At 39.6% G+C, this 20,638-nt stretch overlaps 1 protein-coding gene across 2 annotated transcripts; it reads right to left on the bottom strand.

Moving 5' to 3' along the window:
- Positions 1–457: 457 nt before the first annotated feature.
- On the bottom strand, positions 458–7,275 carry TTLL4B (Tubulin tyrosine ligase-like 4B). Of its 2 annotated transcripts, none has more exons than XM_064690409.1 (7): positions 7,156–7,275; positions 5,940–6,618; positions 4,428–4,881; positions 3,203–3,583; positions 2,325–2,511; positions 1,083–2,262; positions 458–820 (listed from the first exon to the last, which is right to left on the bottom strand). In XM_064690409.1, exons 2-7 carry the CDS (start codon positions 6,588–6,590, stop codon positions 650–652), a joined length of 3,024 nt encoding a protein of 1,007 aa, XP_064546479.1. In that variant the 5' UTR covers positions 6,591–6,618; positions 7,156–7,275; the 3' UTR covers positions 458–649. The 2 variants fall into 2 exon arrangements, with proteins under 2 accessions (XP_064546479.1, XP_064546480.1); XM_064690410.1 differs by lacking the exon at positions 7,156–7,275 and adding an exon at positions 6,707–6,915.
- Positions 7,276–20,638: the final 13,363 nt, after the last annotated feature.

Here is a 20,638-nt window from a genome sequence, read left to right on the forward strand (position 1 = left end):
TTTGCGCATTAAAATCTACACTTTTTTTATTAATATTTTCGTGAAAAATAAGCAATTGCCTAATATATATATTTTTTTGGTTTTAGTTCTATTAAAAATGGGAAAGCATACAAAAATGTTTGTATATCTCTTTTTTATTGCCACAAAATATTGTAGCTAACGTATATGCGTAAGTGCATGATCTAAATTCAACAAGTAGTTACTACGAATTGTTATAAAAATGAACACTCATTTTTTTTATCAATTTAAAAAGCTGGAAGTATTCTATACTAATTGTACTTTTTAAGGCAGTCGCTATATAACGAAACAAATTACACTATTTAACAGCATTTACTTACAATAACACTCCGTTGCAACTTGATAATCGATACATTTATCGATAGTTCGTCGTTAAGTTGCAGTTGGATTGCGAAGCCACCGATTTGTTTAGACAAGCGCAAATAAATGAAGATGTAAATATGTTGAGTAGAATATATATTAACCAGAAATGTTTTAACTTAAATTTTGCAGGAAATTCAACGTGAATTTAAAAGAAGACTGGGAGTTATTTTTGTTACTGTTCTTATGTTGCACCCACACGAAACAACAAACGGAAAATAACTTTGGTTTCGCTTAATCGCTCATTCAATTTAGTCAGTCTTTCGATTTTTTAATGAATATTGGTCGGCTCTGGACTTCTCGATTTGTAGCCCATGGCAGCTTGCAATGCTGCATCACTGCTCTCTGCGGCTTTAATAAGCGGTAAATTTGTTGGATTATCCAGAATTTCATCCTTTTTCACATGCAGCATGTCAATCTCGGTAAGGGCAACATTTGGTTCCTGAAACGTGAGTTTTATATTAGAGCCCTGCATCGGTTAATTCATTTGCATCAAGCTCGAATCCTCATTCGAACTATTAATCAAACCCAAAGATATTCAAACCAACGATGTTCGATCTACTCTACGCTGGCAACATGTTCAAGCTAAGCTCGGTGAAATAACCGTTAGCTCGAACACACGTAAGTTCGAAGCAAGCTCGAACCTTTTATCGCTCTGCTTATACGAGTATCTGAAATACTTAATAATAGTTATTAATAATTACCTTTTCCATGGCTGCTTCGGAGACCTGCAAATGATATTTATCCTTGCAGAAGCGCGTCAATAATGCAATGCCCTGCTCACGATTCTTGGCGTACTTGGTCTCCCAAGCATCCAGCAGGCGGTTATAGTAGCGCGCATTCTCAAAGTAAGGCAGAAAAACGTGAGTGCCCTGTGTGGGAAAGACGCGCTCCAGCGGCTTACAACGTGCCAGCTCATCCTCGGCAACGATCAAACAACGGACATCGTCTGGCAACAGATTGTCCAATATGGTATCGACATACTCCTCACGGAACTCAATGGCACGGCTGGTGAAATGATTGTGCTTGCGCACCTCCTCGGCTGTGAGGCAGGTGGTGAAGATGCGTTTGTCATGGACAAGCGGCCCCTGCATCTGCAGCTCCTCAAGTATCTCCTGCTGTTGACGATCGTTCAGCTTGGGCGGCACCTGATACAGGGCCGTGTTGAGCACGGCCTGTATCAGTGGACCCTTGACGTGCAAATCGAGCGGCAGCTCCGAGTGCAGCGACGGTGATATATTTATCTCGAGCAGCCAGGGCACCAGATTCTCATCGAGCAGCACATCGAAACCGAATAGCTCATAGCAATTGTAGCGGAAATTCACATTTTGCCGATACATACGATTGAGGCCAGATTCGCCGGAGACAATGCCCCGGATGACCAGATTCCGTAACGTTGCCCACAAGCGTTTCGTGTTAACGCCCCGATTCTCCAGGCAGGACCAAAGCGATTGCAGTGTCCACTTGTGTCCCTGGCACGCATTGAAATCCTCGTTTTTCGTATAGTTTTGCGAAAACTTATTTATGCTATAGTTGGTTAGATGCATGCAACGCTCATCCAGATTGCCCAGCTCCGAGCTGTACTTGACCGAGGCGAATCGCGCCAGCCCATCCTTGAACATATAGATGCGCAGCGGATTTATCGAGGTTAGCACCACATACAGACGCATATCGAATTTGTTGTCATTGATAAGCAGCGGTCGCTCGATATACTTTTGCACCACCAACGGACGATCCTTGGGAAATTGGCTCCACTTGTTCACAATGCGTATGCCGGTGCCCCGAGCACTCGCCGGCGGCTTAACAATCCATTTGGTCAGCTTTGACGCATTCTTTGGCCACACCTGACGCAGATTCTCCAGATCATCCGGCATTATGTACGATCTGCAAAGTTATATTATTTAATTGGTAATCATTTTAATTGCTTTTCTTATAATTCAACTCACTTTTGCATGATTCCGAATTCCTTTTTGCCAAACTTCTTCATATTGTTCGCAATGCTGCGCCACATTGTGTCCTTGCGTCCAATTCGAAATGAGCCGGGCATATGGTTATATTTCTGATGCGAGCGTATCGTACGAAAACCTGGACTCTTCATGTGCTTCTCCCACACAGCCATCCAGTCGGTGGTGTCTATTTAAAACAATTGGGTATATTATTATAAAGCATTTCCAAGATTTAAGAATTATGTAAGAATATAATTGGATCTTTCCTGGGCAAAGTATTTTTATTACATTAAAAATTGTTTTCCACCCGTTTCGCAAAATCAGTGAAACGTGTATTTGAAATCAATCAAACGGTTTTTTTTTGTCCATTTTCTACCCGAAGGGATTGAATTTTACGAGAAGTGTGAAACGCCTTTCAGAAATCTTTGAAAGTGAGTTAGAAATCAATCGGATAACAAAACAAAAGGGTTACATACAACTGACTTCCGCGAACTTTCCACACTTGTGGGTGGAAATTCTCAAAACCCCGTATCCTTACTGAATTAAAGTAAATTTAATATCTACTAGGTAAATATCTACTAGCTTGAAGCTTTAGAAACCAATTAGAAACCAATCGGATAACAAAACATAACATACAACTGACTTCCGCGAATTTTCCACACTTGTGGGTGAATATTAAAAGCTACAACTGTATAGGACTCAGCTTCTAACTTCATGGTTTAGTCTGGGCGCAGATAATCAATCAGTCCAACAGTCCGTTAGCATTTACAGACTTATATCAACGTAGAGCATTAATCGTATATGTTGTAACCGGGATCAAATATTGCTTGCCTTTAAGTATAATTATATCTATGTATATATTAGTATGGCCTGCTTACTTTTGATAATGCGAAAGCCGGAATTGAGCACCACGCGTTTAACAATCTTTGGCATAACCGGACTGAGCTTCCATTTGAGCACACGATGCAGTGTAGCTGGCATGGGCGGCCCCTTGTCAGCGTGCGATGTGAAATTCAAATAGGGCGGCACATTCGGGAACAAGCTGGGCGACAATATTGACTCAGGCTTGAAGTAAACAGATGCTTCAGAGTCTGTTGTATTTGTGGTCGCCACCGAAGCCTTGGACGGCACCTTGTCCAGTTTAAGGCGAATATGACGACTTTGGCTCGTCTCTTCATTGTCGTCCTCCAGATAGAACGGTGTGCCCACATAGTCCTCATCCGAATCCGAGTCATCATAGCTGGTGATTTCATCAATGGCTGCGCAACAGATGTATGCAAAATATTAGTTTTGATAAGTCTATACATATATATTATATATTTCCCATTTCCGATTCGAAGAACAATTCAAATTTACACGTCAAGTTAAAGCTCAATTTCCACGGATTTTCCGCAAAACTGAATTAGTTTTAAGCGGATTGATGGAAGGACAAAAAAGGTTCAATGCATTTTCCTAATTGCGGTTGGGATATTTAAAATCGATTTATTAATTTCTTATGTAGATCTATAAAAATTAATTTGGAAGCCGATCGGACGAAATTTCGCATAAAAACCATTAAGCCCCTTATTTCCACGAGCAGTGGTGGATTTGACAAAAAGTGCGAAACGAGTTCTCTAATTTTTCACACTTTTAAAGAATGAATAAAATTTATTTCTTCCTTTTCTTATTCATTCAAAGCCCAATTTCCACGCATAGTGGATTTTCCGCAAAACGGAATCTATGAAAATGACTTCGAAGCGGATTGATGTTAGGACATAAAAAAGTTAGAACGCATTTTTTGAACTGTGATTTGGATATCCGAAATCAATGGAATACATATTTATTAACTTTTTAGGTTGAGCTATATAAATAAGTTGGAAGCCGATCGGACGAAATTTCGCGTAGAGAAACTTTTTTTCCACGATCAGCAGTGGATTTTAGAAAAAGTGCGAAACAATTATCAAATCAAATTTGCTCTCATTTTGCACACTTTTGGATGGAAATTCCTAAAGCCCAGCATCCCAGATTTCAGTGTTTCAGCTTTATACTGATCATCAATCAATCGGGGTCAATTTGTCAGTCAGCACATAAATATATGTTTATATATATGAAAATAGAAATTACCAGCGCAGGGATCATCATCGTTTTGGCGTCCTTCATGATTAATGCTCACACATTTGTTGAGGGAGACGCCCATATAATTGCTCGAATGCTCGCCGGAGGCGATCCGCGAATTGATGCATTGGAATGGCAACTGCGATGGCTGCGCATAGAGGGAGGCGTACAGCGATGTCTCCAGGGCCGAGGCAGCTGATTTGGTTAGACCGTTCTGTGTTAGTATCTTGCTCTTCTCGTCGTGCTGCTGTCCATTGAGCATGCTGCTGCCATGGAACGTATTGACAACAATCTTGCTGGCGGCCTTTATCGTTGTCGCACTGGAGCTGCGGGCCAATCCACTTCTGGGCGGACTTGGGCACGCTGAGCCGATATTATTGGGACGCTTACAGCTGCTGCTGTTGCCGCTGCTGTTCGTTGCATTTTTGGCAAGAGCATCCTCACGTGCACGCTTTAAAAGCATCTGTGTGTTAGCAACGCAGCCAAAGCGGGGAGCGGGCAGCGGGCAGCGGGCAGCGGGGGGGGGGGGCAGGCAGACAGGCACAGCCAGGATAACATGCAACAAGTGGAAACATCAAACATTTAACATATAAAACGACATTCGGCGAGCCGAACATTTATTTTCCATGCAGAAGTTAACATAAATTTACAAGACCTAATCGTAACACACTCTACGAAGCGTTAAAAAGAGACTTATAGAGGTATATATACCTGTATATATATATTATATATATATATACATCAGATATGTTAGTTCTTTTTTGGACTTTAGAGAGTAGGACAAAAAGCAATAATACTTGAAGACCCAGTTCCAAAGTGGACTTTTGTCTAATGGCAGTTTTTTTTACTTGGCTTGACATTTGTAATTCTCAACAAGTTAAGGATTCGAAAGAGGCAGAGGAAGCTTGCAAGCCTGAAAATGATTGATGAAGGGTTGCTGATGATAGCACTGGGATGTTTTTAAATACAGACATTAGCTAAAATGTGCTCATGGACTCGCCTGCTATTAATAATAATATAATACAATAATATTAATATTAATAATCCGAACTATATATAAATATACTACTATGCTTCTATGCAGAGGCATCAAGCTATGAAAACATTCTTAAAGCTTCTTAAAGCAACAAAGATTTAAGATCTAAGAAGGATCATGCTTAAGGCTTGATTATGAACAGAATGTTAACTTATACAAATGTAGCTGATTTTCTTAGAGATAAGATCTGAGAAGGATCATGCTTGATAATAACATAAAATGTAGCTGGCTTTCCTTTAAGATCCATAGATATGATCCTTAAATTAGTCAGCCATAAAGGCAGATCAATAGATAAGATCTTCGGACTTAGTCAGCCATCAAGGCAATTATAAACACAACGTAAACTAATACAAATGTAGCTGAATTACTAAAAAAAAACTTTAGGTAACACATTTTGTTGAGCTCAGACTTAAAGGCAGGCACTTAAAGCGAGATATGCAGAGTTTGTGTAGAGAGCAGAGAGCTGTGTGTGTTTGTGTACGCACCTGAACTTTCTTGTACGGCTCAGATTGGAGCACGCCGACAACTGGCGCTGGCACAGAGTTCAACTTGGGTGTGATACGCGGTGGCGGCGACTTGACGGGCGCTGCAGTGGCAACGGCAGCAGTTGTAGCCTCCGACAGCTTCTGGCGCCTGTAGGCCGATGATGATTGCATTGTGGATTTCGGCAGTTGCCCCTTGGGCGATTTGGATGAATTGGTTATTGTTGCTGTGGCAGCAGCTGTGGCTGCCGCCGCTGCTGAGATTCCTGACGTTGCTGCTGCTGTTGCTGCTGTTGCCACCGAGGAGGAGTGGCCGGCGGAGCTGCGCATGTGATTGGACAGACGTGTCGGCCCATGTGAATTATAATTATGTGACTGATGTGACTGATGTGACGATTGATGTGCGGATTGATGATTATGATGTGACAGCTGCTTGCACATAACCAGCTTATCCTTATAGAGTTCGACCTCTTCTAGCCAGGACTCGTGAAAATCTAATATCTCGATGCCCTTGCCACGCGACTGGGATGTCGCATGATGCCGCGTCGCCGTATTCTCCTTTGTGGCCGAGGACGTGGCAGAGGCAACATTGCCTCCGGTCGTATGTGGACGCATCGTTGGCGTTGTCCTTTTCTCAGTTGTGATCTGTGCCATAGGGTTTTCCACAGAAAATTTTGGATAACTGCGAACAGAAAGACAAATTGATGAAAATTGCAAAAAGATAAAAACGATTTCACGATTTGTTTGGATTATGTGATGCGCGCCATTACTTCAGCCAGCTACTTTGGTGGATCTGTGCCTGCTGCTGCCGACGCTGCTGTTGCTGCTGCTGCTGTTGCTGCACGTTGTCAATGAAGCTATTTTCGATATGGCACAGCACCAAGATCAACGCCGCTCGCCCCGCCCCGCCGACCTCTGCGTGGCACTTCTCCTGATCGCGTCGCGTCGCGTCCGCTGATCTCGTTAAAAGACAATTTAAATGAGCAGCGTATCAATGGAATCAAGATCGCTGGGCGTTTGGCCAAATATATCAAATGCAAAAAACAAAAAACCACAACGATTCTCTGCGCGCCTTTTCAAAATCCAAAAGCGAAGCGCGCGCAAATTGCCGCTGTTGCTGCTGCTGTTGTTGTTGTTGTTGTTGTTGTTGGTCGCCGCTGCGCAGCCGGCGTGCCGGATTGTTTGTTGTTGTGTGTTTGTGGAGCCTGCACGCACTCACCTTTTACATTTACACGCGCACACGTAATTTTGTAAGTGTAGCAAAGCAAGCAAACCGAAAATGTGTCTGCGTATTTTTAATTAGAGCACTAGATCGAAAAAAAAATTTATATTTTTTATATATTTATTTTCAAACAAAAAGCCGGACAGACTACAGACAACAACAAACTATATAAAAGTGACCGGACTTGGCAAAATACTGAAATGACAAATAATTTGTAAACGAAAAAAAAAAAATACTGAAAAAAATGCGACAGCCAGTGCGGCACAACAAAAAGTGCGGCCAAGCAAACAGTGCTGCCCAGCCGAAAGACAAGTTTTGAAGCGCGCATTTAAATAGAAATTTTGGTGCAGTAGTCGAAAAATGTTCGTAAAAATTCGGAATATATAAACAAAATTAAAACAAGCACGTCAATTAAATGCAATTAGGTTGCGTATATGTCAATTTGATGAGCTATAAATTGTTTTAAGTGCCAAGCACATAAATCAAGCCAGGCCTAAGCCAAGCGCCTTACCTGCGGACACACACACCGCGCACACCCGACCTACATGAGTGTAACGAATGCTCAGATCAAATGCCGCTCATGATGATGAAGACATCATCGTTTCAATTTGAACACCTTTCGCTGCTTGTTTGTTCTTCTGATACCCTGTAAGCATAGAAAGGGTATATTTGTTTTTGGACAGGGTTTGTAACTGGGAGTGGTCGACATCTTTGAGGTCATAAATTATATAGATTCCTGATCAGAATTAAGAGTCGAGTCGCGCTAGCCATGTCTGTCTGTCAGAGAGAAGAAGTTTGTTTTGTAATTTCAAAAATATTTTGAATATTTATACTGGACTTCCCTTCTACAGCTACGAGTTACACTCTTGATTCCAGGTATATATATGTATTAGAATGTCATATTTAAGCCTTTAAAGTCTCGAAACTATTTAACAATAATAATAAGAATTTATATTACATTTTGAGGGGAAATAAAATAGAAATCTTTTCTTACAGCAGCTCAGCTGGTTGACTACAGGGTAGCTGCCAGTCAGACATGCTCGAGCTCAGTTGCTTGTTTTTTTCTTCTCAGTTTTTTATTGATTCTGATGTACAAAGTGATTTATCGCAGATCCTGCGGCAAAACTCTCAAAACTCAAAAGCACTGCAGTTCGGACCACGAGAAACGGACAGAGGCAGGGCCAGGGGCAGAGGCAGGGGCAGAGGCAAAGGCTGGGGAGTCGATATGAATCTGTCGATAGGTTGCGGCGGGCATTATGAGCGTTTAAACGGCACTCGAGGCACCGCCTACAAAACGTCAACACCCGAGACGAGACGAGACGAGACGAGACCAAAGACCAGACCAAAGGCCCGTCCAACTGGCCCGTCCAGAGCCCCGGCCGCTGATGAACTTATCTTCATCTCTCAAATTGTTTAACGTGTTCCCGTCTGCGTGCGTGTCTCTGTGTGTGTGTGTGTGTCAGTGTGTGTGTGTGTGTGCGGCATGGCAGATGTAGATACGGACATGTGCCTGAGCCAGAAGCTGCCGCAGCTCCTGTTTGCGTGTGGCCCATCCTCAACCTCCATCTCAATCTCAGCCTCAGCCTCAATCTGAGCCTCAATCTCAAACTCCTTCAGTTTCGGTTTTTGTGCGCGCGATAATCGCGCTGCTTGTTTATTAAATATTATTAATTAACACAATAATTATTATTATTATCGATTGTAATCAAACTGGAAAGAAAACAAACTTAATTAAGCTGTGGTATAAAGACAAACGAAGTGCTTAAATGCTTTGACTTTAAACGAATCAGCTTGAACGCTTTTGATTTGTATTTAATATTATATATTTTTTTGATATTTTTTTAAAATATTAGTATTTGGATTGATTGATTAAAGAGGATAAAATGGCGTCTTGCTTGGAGTTTTGTTCAAGAAATGAAACGCAGTAATGCGAAAAAAATTAATTTAATAATTGTAAATTTTTGCAAATAATGTTCCACATTGATCCATATTCGACTGATTTTGTATACACTTTTAAGGAACCTAACCTTACTTAACATAACCTAACCTATCTTTACTTAAATTAACCTAACCTGTATGGTTATTTTTAGGTTAGGTTAGGTTAAGTTAGGTTAGGTTAAGTTAGGTAAGGTTATTCACCTGAACTAACTTAAACTGACCTAACCTAACCTAACCTAGCCTAACCCAACCTAATCTAACCTAACCTATCTTAACCTAACCCAAGCTAACTTAACCTATCTTTAACATGACCTTACCTCTATGATTATTTGTAGGTTAGGTTAAGTTAGGTTAGGTTATATTATTCACCTTAACTAACTTAACCTAACCAAACCCAACCTAACCTAACTTAACCCAACCTAACCTTACCTAACCTAACTTAACCTAACCTAACTTAACCTAACCTATCTTTAATCTAACCTAATCTCTAAGATTATTTTTAGGTTAGGTTAGCTTAAGTTAGGTTAGGTTACGTTATTCACCTAACTTAACCTAACTTGAACTAACGATAACCTAACGTAACCTAACTTAACCTAACGATAACTTAACTTTACCTAGCTTAACCTAACGATAACTTAACCTAACCTAAATGAACCCAACGATAACTTAACCTAACCTAACTGAACCTAACCTAATATAACCTAACTTTATTGCAACCTAACCTTGCCTAATCTAACTTAACTTAACCTAACTTCTTGCTCTGGACTCAAGTACTCGAGAGCTCAGTTCCTTTTAGTCTGCCAATTGCTGTGCTCGAGCCTCGACATCTGCCTGTTTTCTTTGTGTATTGGATTAGGTAAGAGATACACCCAACTTTACACCTTTTGGCACACATGATGCCGAGTGGACATTGTTTCCCAGACTTAACCAGCTGACGTGAATCCCGTGAATAGCCTGGATATGATCGCATGCGATTAGATCGCGAAAACCATATGAGAGTGTGTGGGGCATATATATATCTTTATATATGAGTACAATAATCTGTGCAGATCTGTGCGGGCAAACGGGGCAAAAAGCCTTTGTAATTGAATAATGGCAAAGTGAGGCAGCTCAGTTTCGTCTTAGGCACACCTTGAGCCGTGTAAATTGAGCTCTAATCAATGGGCGGGCATCTTCGAATCCTTTTGCGCGAGGCAGCTCGGGTTTATCAAAAAAAAAGATGCCGCAAAATAGGCAAAAGGCTTAGGGGCCAACAAAAGCAGAGCCAGGACCCAAAGCACACACATGCCTCAGCTGGGCCAATGAATAGATCCAAATTAGTCGGATATTTTGCTGGCAGAGTGCATTGTGCCAATTAATTGCATTTCATGTGATAGAAATTTGATATTATTCCGAAATGCCGCCTACACAATGCAACATGAAATCCAAGACTTGACAACGCACCTTTCAGCACGCCCTATTGATATCCTATTAATTAAGTGCATAAAGAAAATCAAATTCCTTCAATTTTATCCCATTTAGCTGCAGGATAACATTTAGATGCAATAGATAGTTGAGCTAGGCAAGAACTGAATTTAGGGACTTGACAGAACAGAACGAGCTTATTATAATTATTATTTCTTAATTCCTTATCATTTATCCTTTAATTTGCATTATAAAAGATAACTATCGATTTTGAGATTTGTTTTTTCTTCAAGCATAAATCGATTAATTTAGGTGCCATGTAAACTAAACTTGGATTTTAGGTTCTTTTATTGTTTAGACAGATTATGAAATTTTCACTTTTTGGATAAGTCCCTTAATTTCCCAGAGAATTGGAAAAGATAAATAATTAAAGATAGAGCCTTGAACTTTGGTATTTACACACCTTTGTCTGCCATATTTAAGCCCTGAAAATTTCATAAGGATCGAACTATAAACAACCGAGTTAATCAAGAAGGGATTTTTCTTATGTGTGGGATCAAGGGAAGAAAAGGAACAGTCGCTGCATAGGTAATGCTTGTTCTTACTAGCGTCTGTGTGTGTGTATGTGTGTGTGAGTATGCTTGTATTGCAGGGAGCTAGCATATTTGTAAGCACAGCCAAGCGCTTGAGCTCAGAGTATCTGTGAGAGTATCAGAGTTGGGTACACCCGACTGGAGCTTTAAAGGCATATATTCTATATACATATATTCTAGGAAAATCAAAGTTAATCGAGTTGGGATAAGTTCAAACGAAGTACACAAATTTAAGAATGTTAAACTTAAATATACACAAGCATTATTTCTTAAGAGCTTAAATATATATAAGCATTATTTTGTATGATCTTTCTCCAACATATCTAAATCCCTAAAACCCGAAGCCAACTCTTTCTGTTAACTTCATTTACTAAAACAGCTCATCTACCAAAAATAGTCTTAAATAATTGCCTAGATGTCTATAATATAAAGCAAATTGTGACAAATTTGTCGAGACTTCCAATTCAATTCATTTGACTTAAGAGCCGACCTTATATGGAGAATCTGTCGAAGAGGCCCATCAAAAAATTCATGGTTAGAAAAGACAACACAAAATGGATGCTATCTACAATGGTCGCATAAACTTAATCGTCAGCTAAGTCGACGATTAATTTTATAGCTTATTTTCGTTTTCACGATGTCTCGCATAAAAAAAAACAAGAGAGAAACAAAAACAAAAACAAATGTCTATAAGCTTTACCCATTCTGGTATTTCGCTGTGACGGCGGCTAAAATAAAATTGGAAATTTATAGTCGTTATGGGCTTGGCTCTCCCTCGCTCTCTCTCTCTCCCTCTCCCTCTCTCTCGCTCCCTCTCTCTCGCTTGAGCTTGGATCGGGTTCTGGTTCCAAGGGGGCTGTCAGCTCTGACTACCTTTAGCTTCTGCGAAATTTTGACGATGACAACAAAAACATTGCGGATTTGTGCTTGTTTTTTTTTTTATATATACCCTAACATTGGACATTATTATTTGTTGTCTTGAAATGAGACATCTTTAGTCCATTAAAGTGGATATATCTGTCTTTCTATTTCTTTGTAAATCATTCTCTCAGTCTTTAAAGTATCAGCATTAGTCTACTATAGTAAAAATCTGTCTAAATTTGAGCTTTAGTTTGTAAAGCTTTCTGCTTTTACAATATATTTAGAAGAAGTTTGTCTTTCATGATAGATATTATTATTATTTGCTAGAGTCAAGTGCAACTGAGTCTCTTGTGCCTCTTAATTGAAAATGATCTAGAAAGTTTTTGGCCTAATCGAATCTCATGCAAGAGAAGCTCCCAGTTAACCCATTTTAGATAGATATTATTATTATTACTTACATCTGAGTATTTGTGCCTTTCACTAGATGATGATCTATATAGTTCGTGGTTTAATCGTATCTCAAGCAAGAGAAACTTTGGGTTTCTTACTGGAAGATAATCTATATAGTCTTGGCTTAAACATAACTCGTGCATGAAAAATATGATTTTTTCTTGCTTCAAAGCTCTTATTTCTCTAGTGCGAGTCCTGGGAGTATAATATACTTATTATTATTGTTATTATCCAAGCGTAGCGGCAAAAGATGCTTCAGATTGGAATGCTGCATGATATACTAAAAGATTCTCACATTGCATTGATGAGCTCAAATGAAAATTGTTGGGCATGTAAGTGGTAAAAGTATATAAACAAATATTAAAACGAAAAATGTCAACTGGATTTGAACCAGCGACTTCGCGCTTGCTAGTTCGACGCTCAGACACATAACGTCAAGGCGTCACAGTTACGTATATGAATGGTTATTTATGGAGTTCAAACTCTCTCTCTCTCTCTCTCTCTCTCTCTCTCTGCGTCTTTCTCACTCTCGCATCGGTATTTTTTTCTCTCTCTCTCTCTCTCTCTATCGGTCTCTTTCTCTCTCTCGCGACCCTAATAAAGTCAGTCAGGAAGAACTGCTTTTTATAAATAGTTGAAGATACTTTTAACTATTGAAATATGTTCAACTTGTTGTATAGGGTATTCAATTGTCGGCATTTGGCAAGTGAATAGTTATTATTTTCTTTTCTTTCTACTCTTCGGTTAGCTCGTTTGACGTTTTCATAATTTAGCAAATATTGTATAAATGTATATCTGTGTATATTACGTATGTATACAGATAAAAAAGAAAAATGTTCAATATTTTGACAGCATTGTGTGCTGAGTTATAGAACTTGGAAATTAATTTGGCCGCCGGCAGATGATGCGCCCAGAGCCAATTGCGACACCAAGGCAACTGCCACGTGACGTGCCGTGGCTCGAGATTTTAAAGCTAAGGGTAAGGGGTTGGGGGTTGGGGGTTGGGGGTGTCCTTTGGGCTCTGCTTGGTCAACAAATGATGTAAGCCAGGTAATATGGGCGCTGCACCTGCGAACGCAGCAGCTGGTGACGCTACACTATTACACAGCCATTCACACGCACACACTTAGTTTGAGAATTTAAAATGTGCCTTAAATTACATGGCATTCAACACCCCCTCAGGGGGTGGTTGGGGGGGTAGGGGGGAGGGGGTGCTGGGCGCCTGGCTGCGCGTTTCCCGAGCAATTTGACTTAATTTCAGGTTTCGAACGCATGAATTATGAAGTACGCATTCCCCCCCAACCACCAACATAATTTGATGGAACGTCTTTAACGCATGACGCTCATCCTTTTTGGAGGTGGAGGAGGGGTAGAGGGGGGGGGTGTAGAGGGGGGTGGCTTGTAATTATAGGGCTACGCTCATGCGTTGCGGTTCGAGCAGCACGATTTGTTTTCCACAAAGTTAGTTTTCATTGTCGCATGTTTGTACACAAATTGTGAGTATTTCCATGGCCCCCCCTCCCCCCTTTTCTACCCCCTCTCTCACCCCCTCTCTCTCCCTTTCTCTATTGCCTGAAATGATTTCATTTGTTGTTGTATTTGCCGATGCGCCAACTCATACTCAATTTGTTGTATATAATTATTATAAATATTTGCCTGCGACAGGAGTTTTCCATTGGGAAAATTCTTTGTCATTTGCAGCTGACGTTAATTCCGTCCGGAATTCATAAGAATTCTTTTAAAACAATTATTTATTGGCATAGATTTAACTAAGATATAAGAAATAAAAGTAATTATAATAAAGTTTTTTAAGCCTTTTCTCAAATATATAAAGAAATGAAAAAATAGAAAAAACAATAAAAATATTATATAAATTATATTAAAAAACTCATAAATAATATTTAAAGCAAAACAATGCCGGACAATGCCGGGCAATGCCGGTTAATATTCGCTTGTCTTTTATAAGCGTGTATAATTTATGATAATAATTTGATGCCCATATTTTTGATAAGTTTTTAGTTCTAAATCTTTAATAAGTAAAAAAAATACTTTTTCTAATTTTAATTTTATTTTTATTATTTTGATGATTTTTAATTTCAAAATATTTAGTTTTACATTGAAAGTTGATTTTTCTGCTCATCTTAAATCATTTTTATTTCTGTCCGTGCTGAAGTCGAATCATAATATCATAATTCTCAACATCTTAACAAAAGCTTCCTCAATATTTATTCAAAACTGCATTTTTATGCAAATGTTTTAAAATTATTCTTTTAATAAAACACATTTAAAATAATATATATTTATATATATATATATAATTTATAAGCGAAATAAATTAGGTATCTTAATAAGTTGTGATCAAAATAATGCGACACTTCTTCAAAACAAATTCTAAAAAAAGACTTCAACAATTTACTTTTTTAAGGAAATTGTTGCCAACTTTTTGTGAGTTTAGGTAAAATTCTAAAATCGTGTTTATACAAATCACTTTCGATTGTCAAAGCTCGGGAATTAAGCCCACGCAACTAATTAAGGTTTAATATAAAAGAAACGAGATACCAGCTAAAGTCCAGTCTAAAGTCTAGGGGCTGCCCCTCGGTGAAACACGGTTCAACAGCCGTTGCTTTGACAAATTTATGTGGCTTATATGGCAAGCGAATTCATAATTGAACTGTAAATGGTAAAAATATTTATTGTCTTATCACATCGTATAACTTTTGGTGTCACCACAGGCCGTGCTGAGGAAACCAGATGGAATCGAAATGGAGCTGGACACAAACATGAAAGACAAGACAACAATTTACATTTGCTATGAATAACAAATAAAAATAATGCACTGAAATGCCAATCAATAGTGAACGACGGACGGTTATCCTGTAAACTTGAGCGTAAATAGGATTCTTGCTTATAATTCTCAAGTAGTTAAAGCTTACGACTGAGTATAGGACCTTGCAAAGCTCGAGACGGTCTGCTGATGATGGAACCGGGAAGGAGTGAAGGAACCGGGTTCTTAAGATGGATGATAAATACTCTTGGAAGTTAAACCTTGGTGTTTCAACATTGACCTCGAGCTGGTCAGCTTAAAAGTTATTGAAATATTTAGAGCCTAATGCAAATTCTTTCTTAAATCATTTGCTGTTTGTGGTTGGATCTCTTGTGAGTATTTCCAGAGTATATAGATGAGATATTTAACTATATATATATAAATAATACATAATTTAACTGGGGAACTGATTCATCATCTGCTGATAGAAAGGAGAGATAGATCTTTTATAAGACTGAAAGAAAATATATATAGTTTGTAGGAACGTATGAGTTATTCCTCTAAGTAATAATTTCCATTAGCTATTAGCCTTTGCAAACATTTAGGCAAAGGCATTTGGGAAACATCATGCCCTTTTGTTAATATTAAATGTGTACAGGGTATAAAGAGCTAAAGTCCGAACCACATGCGGCTTGTAGAAGGCCTAAGCTAGCACGGCAGCTATTTATTTTAAATACCGCTAGACTAGAGAGCGAGAAAGAGAGAGAGAGACAGAGAGAGGGAGAGGGGGAGAGAGAGAGAGACAGGGAGAGTTGAAAGGATGGCAGAGGCGATTGCCGGCCGACTGTGGACCGCAATTTGTGCATAAAAATAATATTCATCGTTATCGTTATTAACTTATGTTGTTTGCGCTAATGCCAAGAGCTGGCCCAGAGCTGGCCTGGGAGTTGGTCAAGAGGAGTTGGCCAAGAGGAGTTGACCGGGAGTCGGGAGTCGTGGCAACTGGAGCCTGGAGTCGCAGCAGTTGGCAACTAAATGCGCTAATCCGCGTGTTGTCAACTTCATTAGCCGATAAACACGCCGACACATTAAATTGGGTGCTCCTCCAGCTCCCTGCTGCCTGCTCCCTGATCCCTGCTCGCAGCTCCTGCTCCCAGCTCCCCTCTCCCCGCTCCCTGCTCCCCGCTCCGTGTCAGCGTGGCTGCGGCATTTGGCTTTTTGAAGTTGCCAAATGCAGCAACGACAAAAAATTGCTGCCACTTGAATTTTTAATGCCCATAAAGTATGCCGAGCTGGATGCACTGCATCGACGTGGTTATTAGCCCCTCCAGCCGGCCAGCCAGCCGGCCAGCTGACTTTGACACTTGGCAAATGTTGGAGGCTGCGTTCTTTGGCTGCAAATGCGAAAATCTTCCGAATGAAAGTTCACCATAAAATACGTTGGCTTAGCTTTTGTCTGTTCCCGCAACACCCGTCGCCGCCCTGCCCCCCCCCCCCTCGTGTTGCCCTCCGGCTGATTTCGGGTTTTCGGTTTGTCCGCCGCGTCGTCAGGTGTGTAATTCGATATCTTTTGCTCTTTAATCCCGCAGACCCAATCGCCAGCCATTCGTTTGTGCGCGCGATTTATGTACAACATTTGTATTTTAGCAGGCAGCCGGTTGGCAAGGAGCGCGGGCGACGGGAGCGCGGGCGAAGGGGCGGGGGCGGGGGCGTGGAGGCGGTTGCCGATTGGCATCCGGCCAGGACACAAGTTGGCTGGCAGCAGCGCATCCTGCGCCACTAAACAATAATTATGACAACAATAAAAGCAGCAGCAGCAACAACAACAAGCACAAAGAGTTGGTAGATCGCAGCAAGCCGAAGTTTAAATACCCCTTAAGATATTTGTGCTTTTATAGAGAAGCTTTATTTGGAACAGATTGTTCCTAGAGGAGGCATTTAGTATAATGCTTCGTTCAGCTGGAGAACAGGAAAGTTTATGATTAATGAGTTTGGAGAAGATTTCTTGAAATTAAAAAAAAAATTCTCCATATAAAAGATAATTTTGGGACCGATTCTTCCTATAGAGCTATATGATATAGTAGTCCGATGTGGATAAGATTTTCGACATTTGTGAAAAGTAGTATAAAATTCAAAAAATCAAAGATTAATTCAAGATATCTTGAAAAACAGAAAAGTTGTCTAAACAAATCTTAATTTTTGTCCGATCGTATTGAGATCTTATATAATATTTTGTATTAATCTTCGCCAGGTTTTAGGTGTTATTATCTGAGATTGTATAACTAATAATAATAAAAAAAAATAATAAAAAAATTACCGATCGTTCCTATAGCAGCTATATGATATAGTCGCTTGATCCCGCCAATTACGACATTTTTACAACCTGCAACAGAAAGATGAATCCAAGCAAAGTTTCATGGCAAAAGCCTTAAAACAGAGAAAGTTCTATATGTATACTATATATACTCTGTCATATCGCAAAGGTCTCCTTCATATTAAAATGAATATACCCTCTTCAAGAGTATAAAAAAGCTTAATTTAGCTCGTTGTTTGCCTTGTAAAAAAGAAGAACAAAAACAAAAGCCGCTTCGGTTTTCATTGGACTCGACTCGTCGTGGAACTCTTCACAGAGAGAGAGAGAGAGAGAGAGAGAGAGCGAGAGAGAGAGAGAGAGCGAGAGAGAGAGAGATTAGGGGGCAATTATTGCTTCACACGGACTTGGGGACTGGGCTTTGTTTGGGTTTTGTTTTGGTTTGCGTTTTTGACTGAACAGCAGCAACAACAACAACAACAACAACTAGAACAACAAGAACAGCAACAACAACAACAATCGCAATCAGAGTAGATGGGCCTCAAGTTGCCCATTAAGCGCCGGTATAGAATATCCTTACTTAGAAATTTGTTTTTCAAGGAACTAAGTTCATTGAAATTTGGCTAAGTAAACGAATATGCTGAGTGGTTAAGAGGCTTTGATTCGTCTGAGGTTGGCGCGCGTTACATACAAAATTTCGGTACCACTTGCATTTTCAACAGTTTTCATTTGAGCCGGTCAATGCCGGGTAATTTCTTCTCCGCTCATTAAAAAACGCCTGTGCATAGTTAATGCAAAGTACAAGACGCCACATAAATAGTTCTGCCGAAAACCTAACACTTATAAATAGTGTGCTGTATATGTACATTTTATTATATATATCTCTGTACATAAAACTGTTTGTCTATATAGACATAGGCCAAAATTTCCCAGCCCCATAACTTGGTCAAATCTCATCCAATTCTCATAAGGTTTGGGATTTTGTCCATGATTTGGCCTTTAGATCAATTTGGCATCAAAATCTGGCAACATTATTTTTGGTCGAAATTCATGTGAAAATGCTACCCTCAAATATCCCATATAGACATAGGTCGAAACTTCCCACGCCTATAACTTGGTCAAATCTCATCCGATTCTCATAAGGTTTGGCTTTTTGTCCATGATTTGGCCTCTAGATCAATTTGGCATCAAAATCTGGCAACATTATTATTGATTTGAAGTTTGTTTTTCAATTTTCTTCAAACTTATTATCAAAGCTCTACATCAGAACTTAATGAATACGTGTTTCAGCGACTTAAGCGAAAATTTTGCCCGCAACAGTGGTAAATTGAAGGAAAACGGTTGTATGAAAGTTTTTTGCTTACCGACCGATCGGCTTCAAATTCATTTTCAAAGTTCTTTGAGAGAATTTATTTTATAAGTACCACGGCAAGGCCGGCGTATACCCGCTAGTAATCATTATGATAACTTACTTATAAAGTTACAAAATTTCTACTCACCAATTATCCATTCATCCGCATGCCAGCTTAATAATCATCAAAATATACGCCTGACATTAATTCCTGAGAATCGCAAAGGAAGGCGTGCCCTCCTTTTGAATAGTTCCTGCAACATTTTAAATTTACATCATACATTTAATTAAAGCAATTGTTTATCACACAAAAAACAAACACATTGGAATTTCGTTAAATAGGCAGCCTTAACTGAAGGTTTGAGAATCGCAGAATTAGCTAATCACATTTTTAGCTAACATTTATTTTTTCTCTTCTTATTTCTTACTAAAGGTTTCTTCGGGCTTTTCTACAAATTCTGACATCGGTCAATGAAACTTTACTGTAACTTTATTAAATGAAGTACGATCAAGGAAATTATTATATCGTGAAGTCAATGCAGTTGAATATTGTTGGTTTCAGCTTAACAATAAACAGTCTCAGTATATAGGAAACCTCTTCTTAAAATATTTGTTAGGATACGAAAAAAGGAACTCAATTAAAATATGTAATTTTCAAGCTGTAATTAACCTAGAAAATGCCGTAAAGCTTTATGTTTTCAATAGTTTTCTAGACGACAGACCCAACTCAAGCAACTCAACTTCAAGGCCCAATTGTAGTAGTAATTACTACTTAAGAGCGGGCATTAACGCTATCACTTACACATGTCACATGGTTTGTCGGGCATTACACGACAACAATGGAGGCCCAGCCAGAGCCCCACTACGGCACGGCACATTGTGAATACCTACCGTGAATCGGGCAACCAAAATACGTGTGCAACAAATAACAGCCTCATCATGATCTTGACCGGGCACCAAAAAATAAGATGAAAAAAAAAACAAAACATCAAGAAAAGAAGGTAAATACTCGCGTACAGCCGGGCTTTTGTATCCGAACTGACGACTGGTACTGGAACTGACTGGGGGTCTGTCTCGGGGACTCATCATCAAACAAACTTACAACAAACAGTTCAGAGGGGGGGGCAGCATACAGAGGGGGGAGGGGGTTGGGGAGGCATTCTGGCCAAAACCTTCGCACACGGCGGCTGCGGCATATTGATTAATGGATCAAAGTCTTTTGACACGAGCTATTTTGGTAAGAAATCCTTTGTTGATCTTAACACAGACACACACACACACACTCACACACACACACACATACACACGAATACACATACATTTACAGAGCGAGATCACGGCAAGACATTTAGAGTTTTTTTTATATACGCTGTTCACAAAGTAACAAAAGGCATATTAGTTGGAGAGTTGAAAGGTAGTCCTCCGACAAAGTGCTAATTCGGGCTCTCTCTTAAGGAAAGTCGCTGGTTCGAACCGGTTAATACTAATTAATATCTTTAAGCCTTTCTATGATATTGAATATAATGAAAGTATTCTTTGAATATGGTTTCGGCTTGGCTGTCTTTGGGCTTGGTTTAAGTTTTGGTTTATAACCAAAAGAAATTTGAACTTGAGTTTGAACCAGCTTAGGTTAAAATTAGTAAACAGCCTTAGGGGCCCCCATTTGAGGGCTGGCAGGCCCATTAAAGCCTAGATCTCTAGCAATTTTAGAGCCAGGTTTCCCAAAATGTGACTATTCTTTGACCTTTTCCATAAATTGAAAAAATCGTAACTTCTTAAAGTCACAGTTTAAGTCACTGCATTCAGTT

The sequence above is a fragment of the Drosophila montana genome, unplaced genomic scaffold (genome assembly GCF_035044405.1).
Source record: "Drosophila montana isolate Dmon_TW-CO22-7 unplaced genomic scaffold, ASM3504440v1 contig_3257_1, whole genome shotgun sequence".
Taxonomy (NCBI): domain Eukaryota; kingdom Metazoa; phylum Arthropoda; class Insecta; order Diptera; family Drosophilidae; genus Drosophila; species Drosophila montana.

What these genes read in the sequence shown, in the direction of transcription:
- TTLL4B (XM_064690409.1), bottom strand. Translation starts at nt 6,590, where the DNA reads ATGGCACAGATCACAACTGAGAAAAGGACAACGCCAACGATGCGTCCA. An exon ending in CGGCTTTCGCATTATCAAAA is followed by an intron (nt 2,512 to 3,202) that starts GTAAGCAGGCCA and finishes TGTTTTAAATAG; the next exon opens with ACACCACCGACTGGATGGCT. An exon ending in CCGAAGCAGCCATGGAAAAG is followed by an intron (nt 821 to 1,082) that starts GTAATTATTAAT and finishes CTCACGTTTCAG; the next exon opens with GAACCAAATGTTGCCCTTAC.